This window comes from Pelecanus crispus, chromosome 2, assembly GCF_030463565.1.
Source record: "Pelecanus crispus isolate bPelCri1 chromosome 2, bPelCri1.pri, whole genome shotgun sequence".
NCBI classification, from domain to species: Eukaryota; Metazoa; Chordata; class Aves; order Pelecaniformes; family Pelecanidae; genus Pelecanus; species Pelecanus crispus.
In genome coordinates, this window is record NC_134644.1 from 17,308,341 (window position 1) to 17,331,894 (window position 23,554).

Sequence of the window (23,554 nt, forward strand, 5' to 3'; positions counted from 1 at the left end):
AGGCAAGGGTTGGCCATCAGGATTCAAGAAAGCAGAACTGCGAGGAGGATACAAGAAGGCATCTTCCAGGCCTGTATCCTCCAGGCATCTCATTGTGTCAAACATTGCACCTTCGTCCATACAAGGCCTTCTGTAATTTCATAGTTTATACATTAGATACTTTACAGTGGAAACATTAAGATCCCGCCTCTCCCTCCTCACTACAACCAGCAAACAAAAGACAGTTTGTCCACAGGAAGTTTTAAAATGCATTGTACTTCAAGTTAAATCTAGTAATAAATATTCTAAATTGGTTACCTTTTATACCTGAAAATACGAATTTCCAGGTTTGAGATTTCCTCCCCACACCACCTCAGGCACTCCATTGCTCTGCGGCTAGTGGCCATAATTATCGTGTCCTAAACTTGGGATTCCAACTCTGCTACACTAGTACTTGCCAATGAGGAATGACAAAGCAATCTTAAGTATCAACCCAAAAGCTGTTAAAATTGAAAGACAATCCTGTTTATTAGTACCAGAACTATATTTTACCAGTGTATTTTTCAATATAGAATCTCAAACACCCTAGTTAAGTTTTATTTTCAAATTAGCAGTACAAGACCCAATCACAATTCTCAAAAATTCCTGGCTGCAGTGAATCTGTCCAAAAGGGACATTTGGAAATGGTCTACAGCTTGGTCAGACAGACTGACATGCCATATCACTTGCCACTGATTAAGAGCAATCGTGCAACTTTAGGAAGCAAGAACAGTAAGTCCCATCCCCCACATGGTATACCCTACCACAAGACTACTTTTATGAATGTCTGGAATAATTTAGCACAGATCCTTTCATATCTGCAAGCTTTCCTCATACATGGTATTTTAACCATCTACTCCACTGTTGTAGCCTAAATACCACAGAAGACAGCAAGTAAAACTAACTGCCAGAAGAATAATTTTTCCTCTGTCACCTGAATACCTTCAAGACAATGAAAACCGTATTTCCTACATTTCCTTGTAGTTAAGCAAAGTTGAATTTTCAACTGTTTTACCACTCTGTCTTTGGTATTCTGCAACTTTCCCAAATCTGTCCTGAAAACCACCCATGGCACAACACTGTAGCCATATTAGGCCAGGTCAGTCCAAGGCAGCAATCACCTTCTCAGTATGACATGCGATTATAAAAATCGCACAAGAGACAAGAATAGTTCTAGATTTTTTTATTCGTATTCATAAATGCAACTTCCCTAAGCTGCATTAATGTGCAACATACTGCTTTCAGTAGTGCCAATTAAGTCACAGATGTTCAAAGATTTGTAAAATATGTAGCTACCTCCTTCCCGCATGAAGAGTTCACTTTCTTATTTTTACTCAAATGTCTTTGCATTACCTACCAGTGACTACCTCCCTTTCCACCTGTAACTGCAGAAACTAGTGCCTTCCTACCGTAAGCCACAGCAATCACATGGGGCAAGGAAAGAGGAGAAAAACCTCACAGACCCTCTCAATAAACTAGCCTGGAACGTATTTGAGCTGTCACCATCTACACACTACCCACTGTTAGAGATAGTTAACTAAGCTTTTGTTGTATCACCAGCTTCCTTCATAAGCAGCTACAGTCTTCAGCGCCATAAAAAGCTCATATGATCATAGAAACAACTCTGAACTGCAAAATAAAAATGCATGTAAAGTGAATTAATACTTCTGTCAAGGGAGCAGCATCCATGGAGCTCTGTGGTATAATCGGTCTCAAAAAATCACTCTCAGTTGTTTCCTTTTTCTTTGGGGAAGGCAGACTTTATTGGGGGAGGGGAAGGGAGAGAAAGAAGTACACATTTTGAGGAGGGGTTTCCCTTAAGGAAAATCAATCCAAGAGACTGGGAAAGAGTTAGTGTGTAAAGTGCAGCTAAAAGGAGATCTTCAAGGGATATACCAGATGGAATACACATCCAGAACAGCCACAGTGAGACCCAGCAGCAGCTGACAATGAGAAAAATAACACAAAGGTTACTCAGTGTTCCCATTTTATTTATTAAAAGTTTTAATTTGTACATTTTGTTGCTAAAGCATAGATTTCCAGAGTCCACTTAGGTTGTATCCACAGTGACATATTGAACAGCGTCCAATAAGCAAGACAGACTAAAACAAGTATCAGTCAAGAGGTTTCTTTAAAATTAAGCATTTTAGGACAAGTTTTGCATGTTTTAATAATTCCACCATATTCTATATACCAAATTGGTTTTATGCTGACTTGCCAGTTAGTTTGGAAGCCCACATTTATCAGAAGCTGTCTTCATTTCCTGAGCAGATGCAATCCACGAAGATCCTCCATTTGGCATAAATATAAGTAGTGCACCTTTTATGGGGGGGAGAACACATTTTAGAGCTTGCATGCCATAAAACAAACACACACAACCTTTTTGAAAGCTGTAACTGCAAGTTAGGAGGGCAAGAACAGCCACTACTACTTACAGATACAGTAAACTGTAGACAGTTGAGAGGTTTTTTTCCAAACACTAGATTCTTACAGTGGGTAAGTATAGCTGTCAAAGCCTTGATAGGAATCCTAGCTATTTTTCCTGCTACTGCTTCTGCACAGACTTGTGCCTCTGCTTGATCCAACTCACTGTAGCTTTATATTTTACATCTTCCTCCAACATCTGGATTCCCTCTGTCTCAGTCAGCCATGTTTCTGGCCAATTTCCTTCAAATCTGTATTAGCACATCTTCCAAAAGACTTAATAAACCCAACACACTTCTGCAGGGCAGATTATGTAATCCTGTAACTAATCAAAACACGAGAAATAAAAAATTGAAAAGAAAGGAAAAAAAATACACCTGCATGGTGAAAATGAAACTGAGCCGTCATGGTATTACTCCTTTCCTTCCCCCACACATACACAGCAAGCAGGAATAGCAAGTAGTACATCATCCATTTAGCTCATCGGTATTTCCCTGCTAGAAGGATCTTCAGCACTACTCTGTAAAGCACCTAGGAACACTTTTGACAGTTGAAAAAAATCAAGTTTATTTTACACCCATTAACGTGATCATAAACCAAAGGCTACTCTCTCCATCTCCCCAATACAGATATCCTCTATGGCAGGCTTGTCATTTTTTTGCTTTATAATGGGATCATTTTATTGTATGCAAGAAGCCTCAGGCATTTTGTGCAGCCCCATTACTCTTTGCTGCCCACATTCAGATGGCTAATCTGCTATCAGCCAGAAGCTTGACAGACAAAAGGAAAAGGCAGGAAAACAGCACACATGGTTGCGCATGCGTACACACATCAGCTACAAAGTGTTTTGACAGTAGACCCAAGAACCAACAAGGCACACATTTGATTGCAGTCCTACTTAACGCTTCTGTGGTTGAAGGAAGACATACGAGTTCTTTAAAGGTAGACAGGCTGGGGAGACATTTAAAAAAAAAAGCTTAATTAGGATGCCTATTAAAGTACATTAAGGCACAAACCTGGAAGGTTTTACTCAGTAAATGAGGATCTTGGAACTCAAAAAGTGACAAACATCTTTCTATTCTGAGCATTTGCTATACAAAGCCTTCAAAATGCTTAAAAAAAAATTGGCAAAAGTTAGAAAAATGAAATAAGGGCTAAATATAAGCAATTGTAAACTATTAGAACAAGACATTTGGCAAGTTTTCAATTTCACCACTTATGTTTTCTTATCTGCTCAGAAAAGAACTCAGATTTTTAAGAAGTTGTATATTTTCTCCTATATCACAAACTATCATGACAGCATACATATGCAAAAAACAAAACGTAGTGAAGTGAATTGCATATCACACTGTGTAACAAGGAGCTTTTTAATTATTTTTTTTTAAAGAGGCTGGGTTAATTAAACAGAGAAGTCTTGCCACTTCATACCAAAATAAAGAAAATGCCCCTCTTTGATGGTGTTCTTAACTACCTTACTTTGTTTCTGAAGGAAAGCATCTCAGCAGAGTCACAGGCAGTACTAGCGAAAATATTTTTTTGAGCATTAGATCTACAGGCAACAATTTGCATCAAATACCTTGTAAGAATTTTCTGTCAGGATCATAAACCACTGTTGTGTGTCATGATTTTTATTCAAGTCTATTTGTATCCTTTGCAGCTGGAAAGCTAAAATTGCCCCTCTTGAGTGAACTGGCTTAGCTCACAGAAACAAAGTCTGCTACTAGTTTTAGTCACTCACATGCTGAGGTGCAAGCCTGGCTCATCCTTTTAAGAAGTCCCTCTCCATCATGTAACTACCACATCAGCTATGCAGGCTGATCCCTGAAGGCATGATTAATCACGTGGTGAAATACAGAGAACTATGGCATGTTATACTGCATTATGTGTCACTGGAACTATTTCCCTTTTCCTATGCTACAACGACCAATTCAATTTTGCTTCTCATTTCTGTTTACGTTATTATTCCACTTCTGTGCAGAAAGAGTCTCCCAGCATTTTGACTGCAATACAGAATTGATTCTATCTTCCTTCAACTATTTGTTGTAAGACATATTTAGGGTTTCAGGAATACAGTATATCAGTCAATTTAAAATCTGGAAAAAGTACAAGGTAAGCCTTACCATGAAGAGCAGAAGTTGTCAGAATAGTCTTTAGTCTTTTCCATAGAATTAGTCTCTATGGGTTTAGTATCATTACGGCACTGTTACAAACAACAGAAGTTTACCTTGTGTTACTACAGGCAGCATTCAAGTCAGCCTAATAGATTAAATTATTGGATATAATAACTATACATTTGTATGTCTACAAAACAAATTCCTATTGTAAATGAAAATTCACTCTCAGAACTCAGTAGCTAGAACGTATCAAAATAGGTTATTATAACAAGTCATCCAACAATCTGCTCCTGTAAAGTTGGCAAGAACAGTGTTTTCTTGTTGCCTTTGAATCACAGAAGCTCTGAAATCCCTTGTGAGTCTTGTCCTGCAGGACGAATGCTTCTCTCCTTCTGTGGCCATCTGCAGCACCTCCTCAACAGCAGCACCATCCCTGGCAGTACTGTGCAACCTTATCTTTCTCTCCCACATGTACAAGGTAAGAGGGGGAAAAGAAATACTACATTTGCATATGTAATTATGGTGTAGCTCAGCACTGAGCAAAAAATTACTGGAAGTTGAGAACAGATATGCCCGATGACCACACCTTAGTTTTACAAATGAAAACACTTTGCAAGGAAGGGGAAGGGACAGCAGCAGGGAAGGAAGCCAGTCATTACAGCTCCAAATCTGCTTCAAAGTCCTTATTCACCACCTCATGCTTATTGCAGAGCCAACTGTACCTAGGTCCTTCCTGTGAACAATAACATAAGAATGAATCCAGTAGTATGTAACTAGTTCTGTTTTGCTTGAATTTTCCGAATAGCTGTACCAGGAATACTATGAAAAAAGGAAAGGCTATGCAAAGACAGAAATAAAACAGGACAGAAGACGAAACAGGTTACAGATTCTGAAGAGCACCTTTTTTCCAGTCTAGAACTTCACATGACTTAGAGCAGAAAGCATACAGGAGCTTAAAAGAAAGAATAAAATGGACTAGAAGCTGGGAAGAAGGAAAATCTGACATGTACCTGAAAGGACACAAGGCAGAAATTCCTCAAAGCATTGAGAAAAACCATTTAAGAACAAGTGTATTTAGGAAAAAGGGACAACTCATCTTCCTTATGTTTTTGGGCATTAAGAAATATTATGTTAGACTGAGGCAGGGGGAAGGTGTTAGGAAAACACACACAAAACCCAGCCTGCTTCTTTAGGTCAAATCTACCAGTTTAGCAAAAAGCAACCTAATCTCTATACTTAAGGTCTGATTTTTCTGTTCTTTAGTCTGCACTTTTTCAGATGGGACAGATTTCCCCAGGCCTTTTTCAATCATTCCATATTTGTGATGTTTTGTAATTTCATTTTGCTTTCTCCCATATACACTCTGTGGACAGATGTCTCTACAAAATGGAACAGAAAACCGCCCTCAGTGTCTGTCAGCTGTCTGTCAGACAGAATTTGAAAAGGGATGTTTGCTGAAATAATGAAAACATTTCATATCACAATAACTGAAGGTGCTCCCTAGCATCCCTGGCTCAAGTAGCATTTGATCCTAACAAGGACAGGCACACTAGTTCATAGGTAAAAATATACTCCCTACCACATCAGACTCTCTTAACCCCTTTATTTCAAGTGTCGTCCATGAAAGTCACTCTCAGGATCACGGTGAAAGGCCAGGTTTAAAATCCATTTATCTCCAGCGCTCTTGCCAGCTCCTCCAATGTTCCTGATCTAATGCTTGACTTGTGAGAAGCTAAAAAAACAGAAGAGCTTGCAGAAAGACAGAGGATATCTGCATCAAATCCAAAAATGTACTTAAAAGAAGTACATAAGAGATAGTTAAGGAAGAGTTGTTTCTTCTCCTTCTGATACGCCCCAATATCATATGGGGTTCTTAGCATTTGAAGAGGTAATTTTACATGTCCTTTTACTCAAGAAGGACTGCTGCTTGTACTTACAGATCCTAATTGGATAGGATGGAATGTCATCTCAGCACAGGATAGAATTTATCTTTTTTACTCTCTCTCCTCAGTCATAATTGAGCCTCCTAACACACCCGGAAGAATACATTCATCATTAGACATGTTCATTTGCTTTACATAGTTCTCCAAAAATAGGATAGATGGAACACGCTGGAGGCACAGCAACGAGGGAGATGCTACCAAACAGAAAGCAAACATTTGTAAGGGAAGCAACAAAGGATGCCAGTTTTCAGGTTTTAACCTTTGGGTGACAGCAGTTGTTAACCAAACTGCTTTGCAACAACAGGGGTAAAGTCCTCACATCAAGGAGATTGTGACAGCTGGGAATGACAGCTGAAAAGGAGAGAACTGAAACAGGCTGCTTTCAAACAGCACTGCCTTCTCCAAGATGAGAAAGCATATTTTTAGTTAACTTCTGTTGCTCTAAAAAAGCATGTTAAAATAAAAGATACAGTTACATTACAGTAATGGCATCAGAAACAAGCACAGATCGAGGCAAAGTAAAAAAGCCTCCTTTCTTCCCTATTTGGGGTTCCTTTGGGGACAAATATACAAGTCTAAAGAACCCTGGTTAACATGTTCAGCACTAACCAACTGCAACATTTGAATCATTGCCCAGCCGCTTCACATATAAAGATACAAACTTAAATTTCTTCTTTCTGCTCTACCACCACCTATCCTCCTAACATGTGAATGTAAGCTGTTTGGTACTCACACAAGGAGTCAGACGTACAGGCCCAGATACAGGAAGAGAAGACTCAGTACATATATTTTTATGGCCTGAAAGGTGCTTACATACTGTGGTGATGGGGGTAGTATTTTTCTCAGGAATACTGAAATAGATTTAGAAAGCTATGCTGCACTTAACTGTAGTCAGTATTTTATCTGTCAAGTCTCACTCTTCTTGACTGGGCTTCCCACTTCCCTCGACTGCCACATAGGAATTCTACTTATCTATGCAAGAAAGGGATAAATAGATTATTAAATAAACAAACTGAGGCACAACACAAAAGGAAAACTGGAAATAACCCTAGTCCTTCTTTAAAAGAGGGCAAGCAAAGATTAAAAAGCTACAACTGTTTTTAAAAACTATCAAACTTCTGTTACTCTTTCCAGCAACTTAAAAATAAGCCACTAGGAATTAAATGGCCAGAAAAGCAAACCAAAACTGTGAGAAATACCTGTGCACTTGATAATTAGCTCAAGAAACTGACTTGATCGGAGTATCAGAGGCAATGCCTTAGTGAGAGGTTTAAAAAACCACCTTGCCAATGTAACATGGAAGCAGAAAGCATTACAGAAAGCCACACACACACACACAAAACTCCCTATAGAATCCCCCAACAATTCCAGTGTTTCAAGGCATCTTCTAGTCAACTGAGGTCAAAGCTATTTCCCACTGTGATCTTCTCACGCAGCCAACCAGGGACCAGATTCATCGCTCCCTGGAAGGCCACCAAGGTGCATTAGAAATAAGGCATGAGACCTTCAGTGAGAAGCAGGCTACTCCCTTCCCTATTCCCTCCTCCCTCCTTCCCACACACGTTCTTTGCCTCACCCATGCACCCCTGCCCACTTGCACATACATCTCTCTGGTCTCCATGGTGTGCTTCAGTTTTCATTGATTTTTTTTTTAAATTATTAAAGATTTCAAACAGCATTTTCCTCAATAAGAAAGAGTCTGTATCATAACTGATCTATTGCACTGTCTCGTGACTAGAGCTAACCACACATCTTCGCTAATGAAGATACCAGACCGCTCTCCACACCCGCCTTGCCTCTCGCTGCCCAGGCACCCCAGGCAGGAACAGCACCCACCTGCACCCGTAGCCGCTTCCCCATGGCTCTGCCTTAGCAGCAGCAGCCACCCCTGTAACAAACAATGACAGTGGTAAAACCTAGACTTGGCATGTGCTTGTCCCAGTCAAGTAAACTTCCCAGGCCTGACATTTATTTATGCATTTCTGGGGAATTTTTGTTTTAAGGAGGACTTAGGCTTTTTTATTTACCTAGCAATCATTTTCAAATATCAGAAAGACCAGCCACATGCTAAGACTCTTCTTTAGTCATTACTGTCCTAACAAGACCAATATGTGATTAAATCATCTCTGCCCAGATGTTAACCTCTAAGAAAACAGTCTTTTAAATACCCCACACATCGGAGTAGGGATGTTGGTGTTAACAGTGTAGGTCTTAAGCCAGTTCCCTCCTGTTGTGCTTTATTTTTGTCTACCTGCACATCACTGAACTTAAATTTTGGGAATACAAAAAACACCAGAAGACAAAATTTTACTCCTCTAGCACATCATTACATCAACATTGACTACACAGACAGGAAACATCACCAGTGAAGATACTATCTTAATACCACCTAAAAATGACTAAAGAGAAAACTGAGTTTTGCATATTGACACTTGTTTGCTGAAAGTGAAGTATTTCAAGACAATAAATATGAAAGAGTTTAAATACTTAAACTGAAAGGAATAGTAACTGCTAAATGACAAGTCTGTTCCTTCACTTTAAGGCTCTAGATCAAGCCAAATGCAAGGGTAGTCCCAAGGATTAAAAATGGATTGAGTCTCTGTCTTGCTATGGACTTCCTGTGTGACCTTGGGTAAGTCACTTGAGAATTTAGTTCTCAAAAATAACAGGCCTATTATAGCTGCCAGAATGAAGCACCAAAGTTTCTGAGACCACAGATGAAAGCCAAGCCCTGATTACTTGCCCATAACAGAGAAGATCCTACCTTGTGAGCCCTTTTGAAAAACGCAGATAAGTATGACCAGAACTTCAGGAATATTGATATTAAGCACTTGAAAGTTCATCTGGAACTGTACTTTGAAAATTGGTATGAAAGCCTACATAAAACCAGAATATTTCCATTTTTTAAGCTCTTGTCCTGTGTATTTGTATGAAACCTATCATGAGCAGAATCTTTACGATCTCCAGAGATGCAGTGTGTACTGCTAAATATAGGATTTACAGTCAATGAAGCACACCATATTCTAATCAGCTTGCAATATCAATTAGTTAGAGTTATTGAAATTACTACAAACAGCTAATGAGTTGAAAGCAGTGAGTTTATATTTCTGGTAAATAATAATGACTGAATTTAGAAGTAGGAATTCTTAAGAGCTATTTGGCTAGATCCTGTAGTTCCAGGAGTTTCCCTGCAATAGAGAGCAGTTGCTCAAAAATCAGTTAAAACACAAACAAGCAAAAAACCCACAACCCAAGCTTCACAGAAGTTGGTTCTATTTCTTTAACATAGTAATAGAGCCCTATGCATGTTAAAAATGTCTGCCATCCCTCGCTGGCATTTTAAATCCTATTAAACCAGATGTTTCCACATGAAGAAAGGCATTGCACTGATATTTTTCCTTTAGTTTACTCCAACCTCTACCCCGCACCGTAAAACTTCTGTAAGAAGAAATGACAGGTTAATACCACCACCTGACTGCGGGTGGGGAAGGAGGCGGAGGACAGCTGTAGAACCCCTTCCCCCTGCACGGCCGACAGAGGAGCTCACTCACAGACAGCGAGGGCCTAAGCGAAGTCAGTAATGCTGCTATTAACGGGACCTGTAATAAAGTCTAAAGTCAACAGAAAGACTCAATGGGGAGGGATATCTGCTATAACAGAAAACGCTCAACAGCAAATTTGGGCTGAGTTCACAGAAGTCAAATCCTCAGACTTTTAACTAAAAAAATTAATCTGAATGACTTCTATGATAGCAAAGGCCATGCCAAAGGGAAAGTTTCATCTGCTTGCAACTTTTCATCAACTGTTTCAGCAGCATGTTTACAGGGGTCCTATAAGCAAGGAAAACTGTTTCAGGTAACTAATCACCATAAAAAACCATGCCTCAGGTAATTAATTACCTACCTTAAAACACCCTCCTTCACAACTGTTAAAATAACAAGCACTGATTACTGAAAGAAAAATGAAGAGATAATGACATTTTCAAGTGTATTCCCAGTATATTTCAGTAGTTAACATTAAAACAGAAGTATTACTTGTTTATATGGCCGAAGATTTCCCTGGACTCAAACAGTTAATTCAGTTGTCCATGTAGACCTGTTCAGTGTGCCTGGAATTTTAACTCGGGCTACATTCCTCAATTCCCAAATTGCAAATTTAAATTAATGCTGGAGTGAAAACGTGATACATAGTGAAAAAGGAAGGGAGGGGGGCAAGAGAAGAAAGGCACGACAAGGAATGCTGTATCCCAAGCGTCACTAACACCTGACATCCTGCCAGTAGTTAACACCTTGGAGCTAACAGAAATACACCATGCTTTTGCCTTATTCAAAGGCATTTATGATCTTCTTACAGTCCTCAGCTTTGTAACAAAACTTTATATTAAATGACTATCTAATAAAAAGACAGGAAATCCAACTGTAAAGCAACTGAAATAGCACTCTAACAAGTCAATCTACATAACCTTTTAGTAATGAACCCACTGTTACCAGTGGGTAAAAAAAAAAAAAAAAAAAAAAAAGCCTGCCTCATACCCTCTCCTCACATATACCTGACAGCACGCAGAATTTACTCAGTTTCATACTTTCTTCTTCTTACCATTAAATATGCACCTGAAGACCTGAGGGCATACTTACACTATTTTCAATATAAAAGGTTGGTATCTTTTTAACCCTCTAGTAAGGGAAGTTTCAAATATTTTTTTTTTTACTTGTCTCCCAGCACTGCTGAAGAACAAGATGTGTTACTTCAGTTTTGCTATTTAATAAGAATTAGGACAATCCTATAATATACAGGAGATGCTAAGAAAGCAACTAATCCTGATCCTGCACGCCAACTCTGAATAAGAAAACCTTTGCTGATACAGAATCTATTTAAAGTCCACACAGGATTCGCATAGTGTGGCAATGCAGATGACTGGCAAAAATCACATCCCTCTTTTCCCCTCCCCATTTCTCTACCAAAAGAGGGGGAGAAGGAAAAAACGGTAAACAGGAGAAGAGACTTCCAATCAGCGCTATGCTCCTGCTTTATCAGAATGGTGCTGTCGTCCCAACACTTCGCTAACTCCTTTGCTGTAGTGGACGTTTTCATGTACTGGCCAGAAGTAAGGACAATGACACAGAATAGTTTTCTTCAGGTATGAAGTGCCAGATTTTCTTGTAAGTGGAGGCTTTAATGGCAGCACCAACCTGCACTTTTGCTGATCTTCTGTAGGGGCCAATAAACAAGATAGAAAAGGAACCAGCTCTAGAGTTAAGAAGATAAAACTGTCTTTCCAGCTACTGTTACTGCATCAGGATAGCAGCCATAAGTTCTGGGTCCCAAACACACAGAGAAGGAAAAAAAAAAAAAAAAAACAAAACCACGAGAAAAAGGAAACAAAAGTTTACAGTACAAAATAGCTGTGTTAAGTTTATCAACAGATAAACAGAAGGAAAGTTTACAGTATAACAACTCAATGCCATAGCCCATTATTATTAACTGGTATACCGGATGTCAAGTGCAATCTCTCTCTAATAATCTCACATTCTGTGGGAAAGTGGGGGAAAAAGGTAACTGGAACAGCACAAAACTGATTTAGTGTATACTATGAACAAGTCAGTTGCTGATGCATCTCCTGCACGCTGATCTCATTAACAGAGGATATTCGCCTATAAGGGCAAAGTGCATTCAGAGATTTAGAAGAAAAATAAGTCTCGTACCTATTTAATTTTAAGGTTAAAGGGTTAACATTTTTCTAACCATTTTCTTTAGTAAACATTTGCAAGTCAAACATAAATGCACTGCTGAGAAATCTCTATTATCCAGAATCTATTATCTAACCGATCCTGATGCTTCAACACACAATGACTTAAGTTGGTTTCAATTCCTCAAAAAAAGGAACCAAAACCAGCCTAAACCAAAACATACTACAATTCTATCTTGCAGAACTAGTTGATAAAGACTCGGAGGCTATTTGGAATAAAACAGGTACAGTGATGAGGTCCAAAAGTGATGAAGATGAAAGATACCTGGAATGACACCACATCTTATACACCTTTTGTTTTCTGTGAGTGACACATGCTGCAGACAAAACGTTTTGTGCTGAACAGCCTCAAATCTGGTTTTCTAATATTAAGCACAAAGGAAAAACACTGACAGCAAGCGTGGTAAATAAATCCCTCCCTTGAGAGCGAAAGCAGCAGACAGGAGGGGGCTGACATGCATGCAGGAGAAAACTAAACACCATCTTTTTTTCTACCTGCACAAGTTGCCATTTGCTGCAGCGATAAAGAATCTCTTTTCCCCATTGGTTTCAAAAGCTAGGTTTTCAGAAAATTTCTCTCTCAAGTCATCTGTTGATATGCTCTAAGAGTATGATATTCGTATCGCTGGATCTTTAAGAGAAAAATCCATTTTCTTTCCTGTTCAGGTAAACATGTTTACAGCTCCTGCACAGACGCTGGGTGGTTCAGACTCACATGTCACACACATGTCGTCAGCAGCAAGAAAAGCCCCTTTCTCCGATCATCAACATTTTTAATAAGGTAAAGAGAAAAGCACTTTCCAAACTTACCTTTAGCACAGCCAAAACATGAGCTAAATATAAATATTTACACTAGGACAAGGAATTAATAACATGAGCGTGCAAAGAAAAATACTTGCTAGAAAACGCACACAGCACAAATAAGAAAACCCTCCTAAGTTCAAAGCAATCAAACCAACTCGTTAGCCCCTGGAAAGGCTATTTATCGCCACGTTACGCCCGAAACGGTCAGCATTAGAGAAGCACCGATCGTGACTCCGATCTATTTCGGAGACCGTTCACTGCGTAGGAAAACATCTCGGATCGCAGGCGAAAGCCTTCCTATCTCTGACCCTGCACAGGAAATGCCACATAAAACCTAAAATTGCCAAGGAAGGTTACAAAATCTCCTGCCTTACATCCTATTGCGAAGAGTCGCTACGAGAACCGAACTACTTCTCCATTTTCCAGAATATAAGTACAGAGTGGGTGTTACGAGCGTTTATTCCCCCCGCCGTGTACCTTCCAAATGCATCTTAAAGTAACACACGTACCGAAGGGGAAAGAAAAAAAAAAAAAGAAAAACACCACAGCAACCCAACAAACCCAGCCCCACAGCAGCCCTTAAGTCTGAAATGTAAATGTAATTCCTTATATAGACTGCAGCAGTCGGTCACACACGCGCGGAGAGCGGAGCGGGGGCCCCCGGCCAAGCCGTTACCACCCATTATTATACAAACAGGTACCTCCGAAGCCAGAGGGGAAGGGAAGAAACTTCGCCGCCCACCCCCGCCGCCCGGGAGCAGCCCTCCCTTCCCCGCCGCGACCCGGGCCGGGCGGGCAGCGCGGCCGCGGGGCGCCGCCGGGGACCAACTCTCGGCGGGGAGGCGGCGGCGAGAGCGGCGAGCGGGCGGCGGGGGCGCCGGCCCCCTCCCGCCGCCCCGGGGCGGCCGCGCCGCGCCGCGCTGCCCCCGCGCGAATCCGCTGCCCGCGGCGGTGCCCCCCCACCCCCCCGGGGACGGCGGGCGTCCCCCACCGCCGCCCCCCGAAAGGCGACCGCCGGCCCGCCCCGCGGCGCCGGCCGGGGGCGAGGAGCCGGCCCGCTGCCGGGCGAGCGAGGGGAACTCCGGCGGGCGGCGGAGAGGCGCTCCCGGGCGGGCGGCGGGGCGATCCCGCCCGCGGGGCCGGGGGTGGGAGGCGGGCGGGGAGGCCCCGCTCCGCCGGGGCGCGCAGGTAACAAGTTTCGGAGTTGGGGCTGCCGAGGCCGGGCGGGCGGCGGAGGCTCCCCCGCCGCTCCCCGCGGGGCTCGGCGTCCCCGCCCGGGCCGGAGGGCGGCGGCGGCGCGGCCGGGGGGCCCCCCGAGCCCGCTCCCCGCAGCGGCGGCGGGGCGGTCGCGGGGCGTGTGGGGGAAGGCAGCGTGTAACGGTCCCGGACAGGCGGCGGAGTGCGGAGGCACCGCTAGGCGGAGGAGGGAGGCAGGCGGCGAGGCGAGGGAGGCACCAGGTAGCGGATATAACGGTGCGGAGGGAGCCGGGCTCCCGGCGAGGAGCGGCGGGGGAATTACTTTCGCGCCCGCCCGACGCCCCCCCCCCCCCCCTCCCCGCCCGGGACGGCTCTGCCCGGCCCCCGCCCCGACCCCGCCGCCGCCCCAGCGCAGCCGGGCCGCTGCCCCGCGGGCTGACTGACCGTTATTGCGCCTCGGGTTCGCCTGCTTCCTGCGCTTACACCTGGGGCCATCCGCCATGATCCTCTCGCCTGTGTCTAAATGCTCCAGTCACCTCCTCCCCCGCCCTCCCCCCTCCCTCCCTCCCCTCCCCCCGGACCTGGTTTACGACACTGGGTGGTTTTACTTTTACATCACCTTCCTACACCTAGTGCTCGGCCGGAACCTTGTTGCTAGGGGAGACGGGCGCTTTACGGCAGGACGTTTGAACGGCGGCGGGGGAAAAGTTGCGGCCGCAGGTACCGGCAGCGGCGGCCGGGGGGCGGCCGGCGGGGCGGCTGCGGCGCCGCCCGGGGACCCCCGACCCGCCCGGGGGTGCGCCCCCCCCGGCCCTCCGCCGGCGGCAGCGGGGGGGGATCCCCGCGGGGCGGGGCGGGCCGAGGGGGCGGGAGCCCGGGGTGGGGCGGCGGGGGGCGGTGGGCGCCGGCCCCCGGGGCGGCGGAGGGGGATCCCCGCCGTCGGCGCGGCCCGCGGCGGAGTTCCGCCCGCCCCGCATCGCCGCGCTGAGGGACCGGCCCGCCGCCCGCCTCCCGCCCCGGGCGGGCCGCCCCGCTGCCAGGTGCCTCCCGCCCCGCTGCCCTGCGGCCTGCTCGGCCCAAGCCGCCCCCGGGTACCGCGGCGGCGGGCGGGGCCGAGCCTGAGCCTGAGCCTGAGCCTGAGCCTGAGCCTGAGGAGCCGGCCCCGCTCCCCCTCGCCCCCGCGCCGGGCACCTGCCCCCGGCGTCAGAGCGGCGCTGGGGCTGCCGCCGGCGCAGGCTCCGTCCCCCGCCTCCGCAGCCTGACCCCCCGCCGGCTCCCTGAGCGGAACCCGGCCGGGGAAGGAGCCGGGCGGGGCGGGCGGCGGCAGCACGGGCCGCTGCACACCGCGACGGTGATCGTGCGTTACAGCTCTGACCGAGAGGCGAACAGCTGGGCGAGAGCGGTGCTCTTCCCGCCGTATGTGAAACCTGGCATGCCTGGGCTTTCCGTAATCATTCTTCCCGCTCTTAGGAAGAGGAGAAGAGGTGTAATCCTCTGTGCCCTAAAAACCAGCAAGGGAGCCGTTTTTCACGGATAATTGATAAACAGCCTCGTTTGGGCTTAATAAACATATTTAATGTATTAAAAATTAAAACTTTACCATCATACACTTATACCTATTTATTTACCCTTGCTTTTCCCTTCAGGCAATAAAATAATTTAGTAAGTTTCCATTTGTTTCTAGATTTTCTTATTTCCCACCCCCCTTCCCCCCGCCTTATTCTGGGATGACTGTAGAATTTATAGTTCTGTGCTTCTGGGGAATTCTTTTATCCAAACAAATTAAATTTCAGTGAAAGCGTTTCTGTTAATGGGACGCTTTCAAGGAGTAGTTGATCCACTACTGAATTTGAGGCCTTTAGCTATTCTACGTTGTCTCCGCGTGCTGTATGTTCGCACGCTGAACCTGATCTCATGGAAACAGCATAACATGTCTCTAGAAAATAAACTGTTGAACACTGGCAGTTTGTGGAAGCGCCTTGCATCTGAGGCTTCCCCAGAAGTCAGTACAATCAGAAATGCTTAGAAAAGAGGTATGGGGCTAAAATGGATGCAGAGTTAGGTAAAGATCTAGAGGGATTTTTTCAAAATGAATTGTGCTCTCATAAATGTACACAAGTTGTGGATTTGGGTACGCAAATGAAAACGGTTGTTGCCCTTCTTTACAGGTACAAATCATTTATCTAATATCTCTCAATAAATTGGTAAATTGAGGTGTAGTGGTTTTACACGTGTATCTTTACCCAGTGCGAATTGGCTGCTGACTTCAACAATTTAACGAGGATCTACCTGAGAGTTGTTAAAGAAGGGTAATAAATCAAGCAGTACAAAGTGTTTGGTGGACTAATAGAAGTCATTTAAAAGCATTAGATTTGGCATTAGCTGGGAGTACTGAACCGCAAATACAAGGGTAACTAAGAACCACAACATGAAACCAACTACAAGATAAAAATGAAACTTGTCAGCAAAATTTGGAGTGAATTGCAAAGTTTAAGGCAGAATCTTGTTTTTGTTCTGCTTTAATAGTTCAACATCCTTGTTTGTCAAGTTTTTGTACAGAAGATACCTGTGGCTGTGAAACTGCTTGCAAACAAGGGCTTAAGGTGTTTTGGAATTCTTGGATGTTTTTATCATTCTGCAGATGAATTTAACCAAAATATCATGTACGGGTTTCATGCTAAGTTTGCAGTTCCTTAAAATTTGTCATGTTTTAGAAGGTAGTTGCAAAAATAAAAATAATAAAGTATCTGTAAATATATTTTTAGATTTGTAACAATATTCCCCTGCATGACCACACAAAATTCCAGGCCCCTCTTTAAGCGAATTCCAAGTAGCTTGTTTTCATTGAGTTTTCTCACTTTTCACCCTGGACAAGAATTCTTCTCTCTTCATTTTGAGCAATTTATGTTTCCTAGCAGAACGAGGAGAGAAACAGTCTCCTGGTGTTTGTTATTGCTCTTTTTCAAATAGCCCAGCTAGGAGAAACTGGTGACAGCTCTTGCTGCCCATTAGTTTCTGAAGAGCAGAACTGAAACGGGCAGGAGCATTGCTGGCTCTACACTGCTATAGTTTTGATAAAGGAGAAGAGAAAACCAGAGCAATCTTTGTATATGTTATCTTTGATACCAAGGAGGTCTAGAAACTAAAAAAGGAGAGGATAGTGTTTTGCATCAAGTTACTGATTACCCCAATCACCATTCATTGTAGAAAGCATCTCATTCACAAATAGGTATGTGGATGGTTTGGGGTTTTGGTTTTTGTTTTTTAAACTTTGATATATTTAATCCAGGCAACTGGGCACTTCACATCTTTGTATACAACGTTCCCATTATTTACTGTGCTAAAAACCATCACAATTAAGGATGCAGCCACTGTCAAAGGGTTTTGACCTAATACATTCTTCTAATCCTGGATGCAAACCCACTAGTTAAAATTCCTGCTATCTTTGTAGTGTTCTGCAATATATAAGCACATTGTATATGTAATTTAAACTGGTTTGTGCTGCAAGAATGAAAAATCCTGGTTTTCTTTATGGTGCACAGCTTTCGATCTGGCTTTTCAGTCAAGGATGCAGGAGTTCATTAATGTACTAGTGTGCAAAATCTCAGCAAAGCAGTATATTTTCTGCATCCTCCCAAATGTGGCAGGCTTGAGAATATGTTTCTTTAAAGGAGGGATTCTAAGACAGTGGTCATCCATAACAATTAGTTTGTCTCTAGCGACATAATTTGTGCGGGAATTTAGGCAACCTGAATAAGCATAACGTAGTTGAAATGTCAGATTGCATAGTTGCTGTACTTCACCTTTTTTGAAATTTATTTCCATCATCTGAAGACAGGAATTAAAATACTTCCAATAGTCACACTGGAGTATGGATGCCTGAAAACCAGCTGATGATTATTACAGACAGTTTTTGCTGTTTTAAAAATAGTCATGTATGTTGCATTACGGTTTATGATCTCTTGAGTATGTATTATTAAATAAAAGCAATCAGTCCTCTGTATGCCTACTCTTTATTCATGTTTATGAAATGAAGTTTCACATCCTATCTTGAGTATTCTAGATTTAATGGTGTTCATTTAGTTGAATGAATTTAGACTTACAGCGGAAAATGACTCAGTGAATTGTTTCTTGTTTCATTTCTGGTTTGTGGAGATTATTTTTTCTTTCTTTTCTGATTTCCATTAGTGAAACTTTATTTTCAATTCCATGTGTTTTCTTGGAATGTCAGTTCCTAGAATTAGTTTTTCAATTGATGATTTTTTTTCTTTTTTGGAAATACGCTTTTGCTCCTCTATAGAAACTGTAGTTGAAAGGTTTACTAGGAGAAGAATGACGCAGAAATGCGCAGCTTGACTAATCTTGAATAAGATGTGGATTTTAGAGATATCAACATACAGTTTTAGTGCCCTTCCAGATGGTCTTTCCATTTCTGTTTTTGCTTCCAAGTGAATCTAATAAGTTTTGAAGGTGTACCCTGGGATGTTGTACAGTCTCAAAAAATGGTAAAGCTACTTGAAATTTGCACAGAGTGGAGTTTGTAAATATTTATCAAGAGAAATTAACCTTTTTTAACTTTCCTCAGCTTACAACTTTTTTCCTGTTTCTGTACTTTACTATGAATTTGTTTGTTCATTTAAAGCTTGAAGCTATGATTCCTAATAAATTGTCATCTTGCACGCTTGAGAAGGCTGTACCTGCTTAAAATATTTAAGTATAAGGATGTAAACTTCCATAAAGCTTCAATGTGTACATAGCTATATATAGCTATAATGACTTGCGTATATGCAATTGACTTTTCAGAAATCTTCCTTGTTAAGAAAAAGTGTTTGTGAAGATCACAAAGGTCTTCAAAACCATTTTGTTGCTCTTGCTCTCCTTTTGCCCCACTTGTTGCATATTGTTTTTCTCTTGAAAGCAATTAACCTGTGCTGATACCTATGTCAGGTTGGTATGCTGTATGAAATAAATGTACAAAAACATAACCAGGACCTACAATTCCATTCTTATGCTAATGTTAACTTTAGATGTGATCTCCATTTCAGAGCCTTCCCAGAAGCAAAAAATTGTTTTAGAAAAGGAAAACATTTGAAAAGGTCATTCCACATTCTTCATCCAAAAGGCAAATCTTGCATGTTCAAAATGGAATTGGAATGCAATTTTGGGTACAAGCATTGGATTGTGAACAGTTGTGATTTTTTTTTTTTTGTTTTCAAACTACCTGGAACTTGGAATGTCTATTCCAATACTTTATTTTCTACTACTAGATGCAGTAGCAAAATATTGTATCAAAATATTATTTTTTGTTTTAAATTGCATCTGAACTTGTGACCGATCAAATTACAGTTGCAGTGCAGTTAGATTACCCAGTTTTATTAGTAGCACATTTTCCATTCATCTTTGTTTATAATGACTCTGCATAAGTGTCCTTATCCATTATGTTATCTAATTAAACACTAATGTATTGTGAATATTTTCCCATATGGTTCATGTTTGTTTCCTTCTGTAACTTACACTCTGTTTCTAGTTTAGTTCTGCTCCCCAGCCCTCAGTTGCTGTTTGCTGTCTCACAGTTCTGTGCGATTGCTCGTTTGGCTGTCGTTTGGAGTTATTCTCTTTGCTGTGATATCCGTACAGCTGGCTCGCTCAGCTCTTTAAATCCCAACTTAAAATTGATTTCTTAATTATTTCATTGCATATTCTTCTCATTTGTATTTGGGTTTTTGAACTGCTGGAATGCATTCTAATGTTAGATGTTAATCATTTGTCATCTCTCATTTGTCTTTTGGTTTTTTCTCACTGCAAAGTGCATAATACTTCTGCAGGAAACGTTTGTTAATACATAAAGGAAAGCTGTTGTTTTGGAGCTGCTATAGTTTTGGAGCTTGCAGTGTGTATTCTGAATATATAGAATTAACATAAAGAAAACCAGAAAAAAAGAATAGGAGCATCTACCAAAACAAACAATTAAATACAATTAAAACTCTAATTTTATTCAAGAGACCTCAACAAATCATCAGTCAGTGCCATAAAGAGAAACACAGATACTGTAATGGTTATTTTCGGAGACTTGAACTGAAGCTTTGGCGTACTCAGCATAGTTGGTCTGATTCTCCTATTTGGCAAGGTAAGGGTCTGTCTGTTAGATACAAACATATGGTATTCAAATGGACAATAGCATGTTTGAAAGTCAGATGCACAGACCAAATTTGTTGGCACTATAGAGCTGTGTAAAATCTAGTGTAATTGTACCTGAGGTTAGTTTACTGGAGCAGGGAACAGCAGTTCAGTGCAAGAATGATCATGTGTTGATGAAGAATGGGAAAGGGATTATAATTCTCATGTTAAGGCTATGCATATCAGAAATTTTTGGTTGCAAGATCAAACAAGGAAAGTCTAGTTTGGATCCATCCGAACAATAAACTTCCCACCCCTCCAGCCCCCCCGCCCCGTGGAAATAAAAGCCTAAAAAGATTTTATGTGGGATCAAATAGAAAATGTCTTTTTTACCCAGGTATTAAAAGCTTGGGTTAGAGCAATTGTTACAAGCCGAGCAGGTGATCTAGGGGTTTCCATGAACCAAATGATTTGCAAATTCCCATTATTAGGTTCCCTCTTCTTACTGGCAAGGTTTGAACAGAGATGTCTATGATGCAGTACGCAAAATCACTGGGCTTTAGATATTCTGAAGAACTCTCATTTTCTCTTGTTGATGCTGACTCACTGTGTAAGTACTGGAAGAAGGACAAGAGCTCCTGTGTCATCTTAAGAGAAATACTTTGAAACAGTCTCTGCTCCTCTCACCACTTAGATAAATATTCTGGCCATTAGGTTATAATCTTTCTCTAGTTCAATGAGTATTTTAAGTATTTTATAGAAAATAAAAACATTCATCAGTACAGATGAAGACCACCTGAACTGTTGTCTTCAGTAAGGTGAATTGGCATCATTGGTGAATGATGATGATTCAGATTTCTTTGAGGAGGGGATAGAATTGAACCTCGGTTTTTAATATGCTGGAGGAATTCGGTGAATACGGGGGATCGTCCCCCTGTACTCGGCACTGGTGAGGCTGTACCTCAAATACTGTGTCCAGTTTTGGGCCCCTCAGTACAGGAAGGACATTGAGGTGCTGGAACATGTCCAGAGAAGGGCAAAAAAGCTGGTGAGGGGTCTGGAGGACAAGTCTTACAAGGAGCGGCTGAGGGAACTGGGGTTGTTTAGCCTGGAGAAGAGGAGGCTGAGGGGAGACCTTATCGCTCTCTACAACTCCCTGAAAGGAGGTTGTAGTGAGGTGGGTGTTGGTCTCTTCTCCCAAGTAATAAGTGATAGGACAAGTGGAAATAGCCTCAAGTTGCATCAGGGGAGGTTTAGATTGGATATTAGGAGAAATTTCTTCATGGAAAGAGTGGTCAAGCATTGGAACAGGCTGCCCAGAGTAGTGGTGGAGTCACCATCCCTGGAGGTGTTCAAAAAACGGGTAGACGTGGCACTTTGGGACATCGTTTAGTAGGCATGGTGGTGTTGGGTTGATGGTTGGACTGATGATCTTAGAGGTCCTTTCCAGCCTTAACGATTCCTAGTTTTACTCATTAAAAAATAATCCAGCCACCAAGCCAGGAAACATAAAATTAATTATTACTCTACCCTTAATTGGTTTAGTGGTGGACTTGGTAATGTTAGGTTAATGGTTGGACTTGATGATCTTAAAGGTCTTTTCCAACCTAAACGATTCTATGATTCTATGATTTCACGCACACAGGGCAAGTTCTGAATGGCCCAAATCAGTTTCTGCAGAGCAGCCAGGTAGAGAAAAGCTGAGCTTGAAGATCTGCAGGTGGTTAGGTAGAGAGAAGAGCTAGGCAGCTGTAGGGATGACCAGAAGCAGATCTTCATGTGCACAGAGAATTTAACTGAAAAATCCTGAGTAACTAGGATTAGCTAGAAGCTGAAAGTGGTAATGGGGAGCTTTGTTTGGATTTAGATGCCTGTAGGATCTTTTCTCACCACTGGTTTGCAAATACAAAAGCTATCTGGAGTAATAGAATTAAAATTTGATGTGTTTTATGTAATTTTATTTCTATTTAAAAGATTCATTACCTATTTCAGTAGCTGTTGGTAGGTATTCATTGAAACAGTTGATTTCTTGCAGGTGATAACTAATTCATGTTTAGTAACCATAGTCGGTGATCATGCATGGGACTTAGCTGCCTTGTGTAGAGTTTTACTTCTGGGCTAGTCCCTCCAGACTGCCTCTGTGGTTAGTGGGGATCTAGTCAATAGAGCCTGGTATACCTCACAGGCATCTGAAGTTGTAAGATGAATCCCACCCCATCTCTTACTCTTGACATCAGTCCAGTCAGTGAGATACGTTTTCCTGTCATGAGGTTGTTGGGGTTTATGCAGATGACTTCATCTCTGCGCTAATTTTTAATCCCAGTTTTGTAAGGTGAAAAGTCCTAGAATTTGTTGCCTCACTTGCAACTGGTGTCTTTTTTGCCAAGTATCTTTTGACACCGTTCCCTGCTAAGGCCGTACCAGCTCTGTGGATTTTCGCATGATGTACCATCTATCATGCCACACCAAAAGCAACAAAAGCATTTGTTATGGCATGAAAAAAAGTGCTTTTTTTAAAAAAATAATTTGTAATCCAGCCAAATGTTTATAAAACATTTGGGCGGTCTTAACAGAGAGAGGATAACTGTGAAAACCTTATTCTGCAAAGATGTATAATTCAAAAGCTCAAAGTTTGTTCCTGCAGCCAGGTGTGCTTGTATTTGGATTCATCATTGCAGTATCCTGAAGAAGAAGACAGAAGAAATTTGCTTAATTGTTATTAATAATAGTACTTTGGTGCCATGCCATTTATTCTAAATAATGTCAAGAACTTCATGGAGTTCATTGCTAATTTTAGGTGTAAGATTAATTTGCAAAATAGAAAAGCTCCTCACTACAATAGCATTCTTCACCATGAATCTAGGACTGTACTTACATGCATGCTCCATCTTAGACTGCTTTATCTTTAGGTGGTGATTGCTTTGTAAAGACTGCTCTGCTCCTAAATGGTATTTATAGGTTCTGTGATGTTTTTATCTTAACATTGTTGCTTGCTTAAATGTTTATTCCAGAAGGTCTGAAAAATTATGTTTGCAACTACTGTTAATTTCCCCTATGAAAGGTAGCTTATGCACAACTATTTTTCAGAGTCTATTTCAATACATTTTAACTACAGTCTAGTCTTAATCTGAGTCAGACTAAATCACAGTCTCATTTGCTCTTGAATAGTAATGCACTACATTAGTTTTACA

The 23,554-nt window shown here is 42.1% G+C and overlaps 1 protein-coding gene across 4 annotated transcripts in view; it reads right to left on the minus strand.

Moving 5' to 3' along the window:
- ZEB1 (zinc finger E-box binding homeobox 1) overlaps window positions 1-14,764 on the minus strand; it is a 131,377-nt gene extending 116,613 nt beyond the window's left edge. For all 4 annotated transcript variants that reach the window (XM_075705245.1, XM_075705243.1, XM_075705242.1 and 1 more), the window contains exon 1: window positions 14,691-14,764. In XM_075705245.1, coding sequence (XP_075561360.1) covers window positions 14,691-14,748 — 58 coding nt within the window. In that variant the 5' untranslated portion in view covers window positions 14,749-14,764. The remainder of the gene's footprint in view (window positions 1-14,690) is intronic.
- Window positions 14,765-23,554: the final 8,790 nt, after the last annotated feature.